Raw genomic sequence first — 9,802 nt, forward strand, 5'->3', positions numbered from 1 at the left:
TTTAAAATAAAATAAAAGATAAGCTATTTTTTAATAAATTTAGGGTGGTCATAGTTTGTTTAAGCATGTCAGTCAGAAAGCATAATAGAAAATATTGATAGATCACATTTCATAGAAATTTAAACTTCTGTACAAGTATGCTAATGAAATGTTTAAACATTACCAGATCAAGAGATTTTTCATCCATCATCATTGATTCTGACCTTCCCTACATCAAGAAGTGGCGCTTTAGAATTTAAGTTCTACAAGTTTTTTTAAAAAACAGGTCATAACAATTATCATTTGATCTCTCTGATATGAGGAATTTGAGAGGCAGGGTAGGAGGTTTGGGAGGTAGGGAAGGAAACAATGAAACAAGATGGGATCGGGAGGGAGGCAAACCATAAGAGACTCTTAATCTCAGGAAACAAACTGAGGGTTGCTGGGGAGAAGAGGGTAGGGATGGGGTGGCTGGGTGATGGACATTGGGGAGGGTGTGTGCTATGGTGAGTGCTGTGAAGTGTGTTAGCCTGATGATTCACAGACCTGTACCCCTGGGGCAAATAATACATTACATGTTAATAAAAATAAACACCCATTTAGCTTAGAAAGAAGGCAATTCTAGAAAAAATGATAGACTGAAAGTGTCCCTGACTCCCTGTGCTTTGCCAAAGAGTGGTGACCAGCCAGGCTATGCCAAGAGAGCTCAAGTGGGGAATCCTATGTGGAGTCACATATAAATCTGGGGTCAGATATCAGGGAACTCGAGGATGAAGAGGAGAAAACTATGGAACACTGAGAGAGCTTGGCCTGCCAAGATCACTGGGCTCTGAGAAGGAAGCTTTTCTCTTGAGAAAGCCTATCCTCTAGCCCCCAAATAGCTGAAAAGAAAGTAACAAGTAGGCTGAGTCTGTCCTTAATGAAGAGCAGTACAAAGAGATCAGAGAGCAAAAAGTTTTCCTTCTAGTTTTTTTCAGCAGGGTACTGACATTGCCCTGCTGACTGCTACACAGCTGACCAAGGGCACAGAAACATCTAGGCTTATCATTCTCTATGTGGAGGATCGCCTCCACATAGACTGCCCTCAGGAATCAGACATGTCAAGAGGGGAGTAAAGAAAGGAAAAAGAAGCTTCAGAGAGAAATAAAGTCCTCATCTGGGTCAAGTACAGCCTGAAAAAATGATCAGGGTCAGTGACCCAATTTCCTTAGCCGAAAATCAGGACACATAATCTGAAAAGTGATTGAGAATTCACTTATAAGAAAGCTGTGTCATGGGGTTCCTGGGTGGCTCAGTGGGTTAAGTCTCTGCCTTCAGCTCAGGTCATGTTCTCAGGGTCCTGGTATCGAGTCCTGCATCGGGCTCCCTGCTCAGCAGGAAGACTGCTCCCCCCTCTTTCTCTACCTGCCTCTCTGCCTGCTTGTGATCTCTGTCTCTCTGTCAAATAAATGAATAAAATCTTTAAAAAAAAAAAAGAAAAAGGAAAGCTGTGTCAAAGAAGGAATACATCATTGAATGCATTGTTAATTTACTCAATTCCCTTAAAGAAGTGAACATAATTAAATGTAATTAGGAGAATTCTGTAAATCTCAGACTTGTGGTCATCATGAACAAATACAATGTCTCCAACAAGACTTTGGTTGATGGAAGGAAATAGAACATGTGTATGATGGTCACCCTGATCTCATTTTTATCTCCCTTCATCTCTTTTCCAACACTTTCCCCGTATACCCTGCAGGTACACCTGGCCGATTCTGTTCTGTGACTATGACATATAGGACACATTTTGAAGTGTCCTATTTCTTTCTCCCCAATCTCTCTTCTCCTCACTCTCTTTTCTCCTCTCTCTCTACCTATGCTCATTATTTTTCTCCCATTTCATCTTCTCATCTCCTTTTTATCTTGTTTTTCTAATCTCAGAAGAGGTATAACAGAAAGTAGAAATCTTTGGAATAATTTTGAAGTGAGGATAAAGGCTCATACTTTATAATTTTTAGTCGTAAACATCAAAATGGCAAATAAGTATTGTAAATGTTTTCTCCTGGAGCTTCCAGCTTTCCCTTTGTTCTAGATGATGCTCAGTTCTGCTTGGAGTCCTCTCTGTCACACCCATCACAGCAGCAGACCGTTCTCACAGATGAGTATATGGTGATCTCCTTGTCCTGAAAAGGTATGACTAGTTCAGAAGCTCTCCCAACTGCTGCTAGCTCTTATTCAAATTTTCACTAACATCAACTATCTCAGAACTAGAAGGAAAAAGTCGCTCATTTAGAGTAATGCCTAGAGTGCCCCTACTGGTCGAAAACCAGGCTGGGGATTTTTTTTTTTTTTTTTTTTTAAGTGAACTGGTTTCTTTGTCAAAATGCCATTTAATGAAGGCTATTATCTTAAAATAGCTTGTCAAACCGAACCTTCAGGGTTGCATGTAATTTCTCCAATCTATTTAAAAATAATTCCACAGCAATTTATTGAAGGTCTTCTTAAACTAGATCTTGTGCTAGGTCTTAAGAAATCAAAAACTGAATGAAACATTGTGGCTATTCTTAAGACACTTAAGATAGCAGGAAAGACAAACATGTGAGTGTGTGTGTATTCATATCCCAAATAGCATCCCAGAAAAGTACAAAATGAACCCAGAAATAAGGAGACATTTCTTATAACAGAGGACAGTTAGATAAAGATTTAATAAGAACATGATCATTTTGTCCTTTTCCCCAGAAAAGATAGAAAGAAATGTTATCAGTAGATTAAGTAGAGATATTATTTTGGGAGTATACTAGAGATGTTTCCCAGAAGAAAATAAAAGAGGGGGGATAGGGTGCCTGGCTGGTTTGTTTGGAGGAGCATGTGATTCTTGATCTCTGGGTTGTAACTTTGAGCCCCACGGTGGGTGTGGAGCTTACTTAAAAATAAAATCTTTGTAAAAAAGAGGAGGTGAACAGAGATGTAGAAAGAAGTTGGAGGACATGAAGTATAATTGCTTACTTACTACTAATTTCAAAATGAATTTCTGCTCTGTGAGGCTTAATTCCTGTGTGTACAAACTTTTATAACATTTTGGGGCAATTTTTTAAATCACATAAATCACATATAATAATTTAGAGTTATAATCGTGTATATAAAACATTTTATTTTATTTTATTTTATTTTTTTATATAAAACATTTTAAACATATGAGCTCTTTGATACAGCTGTTTCAGAGGAAATAAAAATATTCCCTGGTTTTGGATACCCCTATTAGAATTAATGTAATCTTTGACACCGTGAGCTTTGGTCATGGAGATCTATTTTCCTATGAACTTCGTTAATGTGGTTTGAAAGACTAGAAATCTTTGTTGAGTATGCTATTTTATATTATATCATGAATTAGTGTGGCTTCTTACAAAATACCTAAGAGTTTTTCAGCAGATATTACATTTGATATCCTTTTGTGGGTTAAGAGCCTTAAATTTTTAATTCAAAAATCACTGGGATAACTATTTCAGAAAACAATTATGACTGGGTGGCATTTAGATTCTCAATATTGCTTTAAGAATCATGTAAATTAGGTTCACTGGCTTTCTGTTACACAAGAATGGAAATCTAGGTATTGTGAAGTCTATTTTACGTTAAAGTATGTCAGTGTCACACAGTTGGATATTTAGGTGCTAGCAGTTAAGCTTCAAATCTAGGTGGAGACTATATTACACTGATTAAAAATCTATGCTGTACACATTGCCTTTGTTGAGAACGTACGTGGCCTAGCTTGTCTGCTAACATCATAACCAAGTACTTCCGTTTTCCACATGGAGATCAACACCTGAGGCAGTGCTAATTACTTTAATGAATGCTAGAAGTGATTTTTTAAAAATACAAATGCTCTTGCCTTTTCCACTTCAGAACTCTGACACTTCATGACATACTCAGAGTGGAAGTGGCGTGGGAATTGGTGGAGGTGCGTCTCTCCTGGAGAAATTCATCAGAAGACCTCTATCTGGAACAAAGTCTATCTTAATGCAACACAGCATTACTGCTAAAGCAACTACTCAAGAATAAAGCGTTTCCCAGAGCCCAGCCTGTCCTGCCCTATATTTCTTCACTGAGGAAGAGATCTGGGGAAACTCTCTCTTGAGGTCCTGAGTCACAAAAAGTCCCAGTGTCTCAGGAGGTTTGTGTTCAGCTCCACCTGCAGTCCCAGACACTGTGTCACTCACAGCACAGAAGTACTTGGCCGTGTCACTCCCATGCGCTGAGTGTTTCCTCAGGTGGAAGGAGGATTCAGTCTTCCTAAATTCAGCCTCAAAACCTTTGATGCCTTTAACCAAGGTGTTCCCTGAAAAGTACCGGAGGAGAAGCTGGAGGCCTTCGTTGGGGTACTGCACGTACCAGTAGAGATAAGGAGTTCCACCATAGGAATAGTTGCACCTCAGCTCCAGAGCAGCTTCTTCAGAGACAGTGACATGGGCATCGGGCTGGGTCACCGACTGAGCTCCGATTCCTCCTGTAACGTCAATGCCGAGTCAGTGAGTCCAAGACGGACTTACCTGGTAAGAGAAGGTGTCTTTATTCCGCATCCAGTTAGAACATGGTCACTTTTGTGTAGGGAGGAAAGGAAAGGGAATGTTACTCACTTGGGGCAAAAATCACGTCAAGCACTGAGATGAGCAGCAGGAGCATGGCTGAGCAGTGGAGACACTCTGGGCTTCCTGAGCAGGTGGGACAGTAGCCGAGATCACTGAGCCTTCAGAGCTACAGGAAGAGTGGGGAGGTGGGGCTGGGCAAGTCCGTGGCTTTGATGAGTTTCAACAACTGTAAGAAGGAGTCTTCCTCTTCTGGCCTCTTTTTGTCATGGTTTCTTCTCTGCATAACGTCAGCCAGCTGCAGGGAGGAGGGGCTTAGTGTCTGGTGAGGACCTGGAACCAGAACAAACATCTCTTCTGTGCAGCTTCACACTCTGCCTCCACAGGCAGGACCAAGGATCTGAGAGAGCTAGCTGTCTTCTGTTCCCATTTCAGAGAGGTGATCATCAGAACTTCAGCAGAAAGTGTTCCTTCCTCTCTGAATCTGTGATCACGTCACCTTCTGTAGTACATGGTATTAGTCCCAAAATAAGGGAGAAATGGGAGTTTTGTAAAAATAGAAGAGTAATTTACTTCACTGAGAAATTAGTCACAGAAGAGAATATTCTGCTTTGGAGTAGGGTTGAGAGGCTTTATATTACCTTTGAAAGCCATTCATCAGGCAGAAGGACTAAAATCAATTGCCTCAGTGGAGCTGAGCTTCATATGTCCTTGTGTTGCTGGATGATACTTAAAATTAGCTTGGAACATGTGACATTATCTAATCAGTGAAGACTTACAAAGGCAGTACTTTTCTTTGTCAGGTAGAAAGTGTGAAGAAGATTCCTTGGTTTCGGGTGAACACATTTGATGTGTGTTTATGCTATGAGAGAATAATCTGGGCACCCCATGTTTAAGCAGAGAAAGGGAGAGTCCTGTTCTAATTGTCAGTGGTCAGAACAGACTGATAAATTTTGCCAAATGATGGAGGCCTCACACTAAAAAAAAACAGAAAAGTGAGCAGAATTATAATTGTAAGAAAAATACAACATACAGATAGTGAATCTATATGAACTCAATAAAGCTGGATGGAGTGCAGCCAGCATACTGGAAATGAGAGGAAATTCCAGGTTGCATCTTTTTATCAGTGATTATGGGAACAAAAATGAACAGAAATCTTAACTCCCCATTTCCAGATTTTCCCACACTTTAGACTACATAAACAGTGTCCTGTCTAATGGGCCATATCTTCAGCTTTATAGTAAATGTGACTTTTACATTCTCCCCCTGTAATTGTAACATCTACCACAAGGCCTTAATTCTATCAAGCCAGAAACATTTTTCCTGGACTTGGGCATAAGTTGTAGGGCAATTCCAGAGGAGGTTTTTATTTTTATTTTTTTTAAAGATTTTGTTTATTTATTTGACAGAGAGAGATCACAAGTAGGCAGAGAGCCAGGCAGAGAGAGCGGGTAAGCAGACTACCCGCTGAGCAGAGAGCCCGATGTGGGGCTCGATCTCGGGACGCTGAGATCCTGACCTGAGCCGAAGGTAGAGGCTTAACCCATTGAGCCAGCCAAGCGCCCCCCAGAGGAGGGGTCTTTTGGTATAATCTTTGGTGTTATCAACTTCCTTCCCTCAACAACATTTTCTAAGACATCATCTTCAATACCATATGGTACTTTCATAATTGATCCATGCAGGTCTTTAATCACCATAACAAAACTCCTCAGTGTCTGGAACTTTTTTATATACTTAACTTGGCGATTCTTCTCAGGAAATCTGAAGTCATTCTGTGCTCCCATGCTCTGCCTATGGGTATAAGGCATTTTATGGCCATGGCTAATGCTTTTAATTCCTGTGTGCTTCTAGAGAGCAAAGAGAATTTCTCTACCCTGAAGCTTAGGCTCTATATCAGACAGTGCTGGGATCCTAGAGGGTTTGGGTACAGACAGCAGGTGCCAGGGAAATACTGTGTGCTCACTGCACAGAGGTAGGTGGCTGAGTCGCTGGGCTGGGAGTCTCTGATGAGCAGGGAGACATATTGTTTTGCTCTATCAACCTGTCCCGAAAATCTTCCTTCCGTCTTGTTACCTTTGGAGTACATGTACATCAGCAACTCAGGGCCCTTCCCGGAATACTGTCTGTACCACGTGAAGTACTGGGAAGCACTGTCGCTGTAAGTGCAATTGAGAGAGGCAGCATCTCCCTCCCGAAGGCTCAGAGATCCGGGACTCTGCTCCACTCTATTCTGTTGACTCCTCATCCCTATGAAAAAAGACAGGGGTCAGTCAAAGGATAGTCTTTGGGTAGTGGATGCTCACTCTCCAGAATTTAAATGAATTTTCACAGGCCTCCTATCCCACCCCTCCCTTCGTGGGGGAAATCATTCATGTTTTTACCCACAGGCCCAGAATAGATGATAACTCCAAATACTGGACTTTATATTCCCAGAGAGATGCCCCAAACTCACAGGTTAACTGAAGCCACAGGATCACCAGTAAAACTCTTGAGGACTTCATCGTTCTTTCTTCCCCAGGTTCACTGAGGATTCAGATTTTAAGCCCTAAAAAATGAGTCTAGGTCAGACATTTCAAATTCTTCTGCTTTCCTACCAATTAGGAAGAAAGAGACTTTTTCACCACCCCTGCTACACCACCAAGCCCCTCCTCTCTCTCTCTCTCTCTCTCTCTCACACACACACCCTGAGGTTTCTTCACTCCCTGAGAAAACACTGCCATCTTGTGGACTCATGATAGTCATCAAAGAAATGTTCAAAATGTAGATCCTTATTATATGAACTGATAGAGTAAAACTCTGCCACTTTAGTAAAATTAAAATCTTAAGAAGCACATGGTCCAAGTCAGTGTGTGTGGTCCAAGTCAGTTATGTGTTTTACATAAAATGGTAACACTTGTCTGAGCAAAAGCAATTACAGAAAACAGCCACTTTCCTGCACTGAAAAAGCAGTCAGAGGATTCTATTTTAGAAGCCCTGTGAGGTTCATGCGATTCAAGGAGGATTTTATATTGTGTACTCTTTTCCATATCAGGCCAGACACTTCCTATCTCATTCCCTCATCTCCAATTTTTAAAGAAATTTATTCGAAATCAAAAGAAACCTTTCAAGACAGTGGCCCCAAATATGACCAAATAAACATGTTTCTAGCTCAAAACTTGGGCAATATTTTTTTTTTAGCAAGGCCAAGGGCTAGAGGAACTTGCGATTCTTCATACCGTTTTGCACCAATGACACATGTGTGTCAAAATACTGCTTACTATAGCTGCTATTATTATTATCATTATTACTATAGAGATGGATCTGACTTCAATATGTAAACTATAAATAAAACCTAGTGTACATGTTCATTTTCCTAATTCTTCTTATTTCCTTTTCTTGCATAAGGCTTTAGTATTTAGGGATTCATTTCCAAAAGTTGCAGATCTGGTCTTGCACTCTATGCAGATCCATCCTACCCTAGCCAGCAAACCAGGTCTATCTGAGGGCAATGTATGCCAGAAGCTTCCCTGGGGCTACAGAGAAACAAGCACAGACAATAGCTGTCCTTCCTAGTCCACAGCCCGTCACGTGTCCTCACAGAAGCTGGTGGCTACGGATGAGCAGTGGCACAGTCCTCTTCCGTTCAGGGGCCATTTAGTCATGCAATCAGTATCCAGACCAACGAGACTGGTCAGGCCCTTCCCAAACTGTGGCAGAAACAGAATGAGGGAAAAGAGGCTAATATTGGAATCCCTTCTCTAACAGTACACTCCACTGGACAGAAACCGCATAGTCACTTCTCAGTAAAGGTAAAAACCAAAGGAGATGGGACAGCCACAGAAAATAGCAGCCATACATGGTCTTGGGAAATTTATGAACACCAAATACAAAGCCTTAAAAATAGAACGTGGACCTGAAGCAGAGTCTTTATATGAAGCACCCCACCCTTTTTTAAGATTTGTCACAAAAATGAATATAAATTTCCAATAGACTTAATACTGTGGTGGCTGCAAAGCCATATCCGTGCTGGCAGAATGACAGAATCCACATAGCATCAGTGCTGTCCTGCCTGCAGAAGCTTCCGTGCCTAATGCTGTCTAAAGAATATATGGAACTCCTTCGGATGATGGAAGGACAGTGCTGAGAAATCAATCAAAAAGGAAATCCACAGTCCCCTCTCTCATTTGATTTAAGTAGTCTTCATTTTCAACACTAGTACATTTTTAAGATATGTCTTGTGAACGTTAAAGGACTGCAGAGCAGCCTCCATTCAAAGGGGATTTATCTCAGATTGAAAATGCTAGTATAATTTTGTGTCCATTTAAATTCACCTATTTCAAATGTGCTTCAGGTCCACCTTCTGGGTACCGATGACATGGCAGTGCCATACATTGTATGTATCTCCTCTTTTTTTTTTTGTACAATTTAAAAGTCAAGTACATAAACAATACAGTGATGTTAACGAGCACACAATGGGTAAAGACGAGTGTGTTTCCTTGCATATAAAAATCTCCAGTTTTGGGGCGCCTGGGTGGCTCAGTGGGTTAAGCCGCTGCCTTCGGCTCAGGTCATGATCTCGGGGTCCTGGGATCGAGTCCCGCATCGGGGTCTCTGCTCAGCAGGGAGCCTGCTTCCCTCTCTTTCTCTGCCTGCCTCTCTGTATACCTGTGATCTCTTTCTGTCAAATAAATAAATAAAATCTTTAAAAAAAAAATCTCCAGTTTTGTGGCAGTAGAAAAAGAGCAACAGTCTTGGCACCTGAGAAAGGAAAACCTTAGACCTTGAGAGGCCAGGAAGGGGGAGGGATGAATGCTGTCTCTGTGTGCTGGATCCAGGACGCCACCTGGCAAGACAACCATGTGGGCTGCTGGGGCCAAGCAACAGCTGCAGTTGGCAATTTGACCTCCTCTGGTTGGGCATCCTCTTGCACATTCTGCGAAAACAGAAAAACTGAAATGAATATGGCCTGTCCTGAACTATTCTGCTGTGTCTGACACCATCAGTGGAAGCTTCTCAACATGGAGTCCTATCCCCACATGTGCACACAAATATAAATCAGCACAGCCTTTTTCCAATCTGACTGGTACCAACATATATGCTTCTGACATCCAAGCAGTCTTGAGCAATGCCTCATGAAGTGTTAGAGTTTGCAAATACTCAGTAACAATGCTCATATAGCTTAACCAAAGTGATGGAATGTTGACTCTTATCAAGTTTAACAATAAATCCCTAACTGGGTTAACTTGTGATTTCTTGGGTTATATGTTGATGTCTGGGGAGAAAAG

General features: G+C 41.3%; 2 gene segments (V, D, J or C); both read right to left on the bottom strand.

Moving 5' to 3' along the window:
- Positions 1–4,004: 4,004 nt before the first annotated feature.
- LOC122894529 lies at positions 4,005–4,752 on the bottom strand. The segment is given in 2 exon segments: positions 4,005–4,459; positions 4,590–4,752. Coding segments are annotated over 2 exon segments (501 nt in total).
- On the bottom strand, positions 4,708–7,106 carry LOC122894530. The segment is given in 3 exon segments: positions 4,708–4,871; positions 6,471–6,785; positions 6,991–7,106. Coding segments are annotated over 3 exon segments (528 nt in total).
- Between the last annotated feature and the right edge of the window lie 2,696 nt (positions 7,107–9,802).

This window comes from Neovison vison, chromosome 13, assembly GCF_020171115.1.
Source record: "Neovison vison isolate M4711 chromosome 13, ASM_NN_V1, whole genome shotgun sequence".
Lineage (NCBI taxonomy): Eukaryota > Metazoa > Chordata > Mammalia > Carnivora > Mustelidae > Neogale > Neogale vison.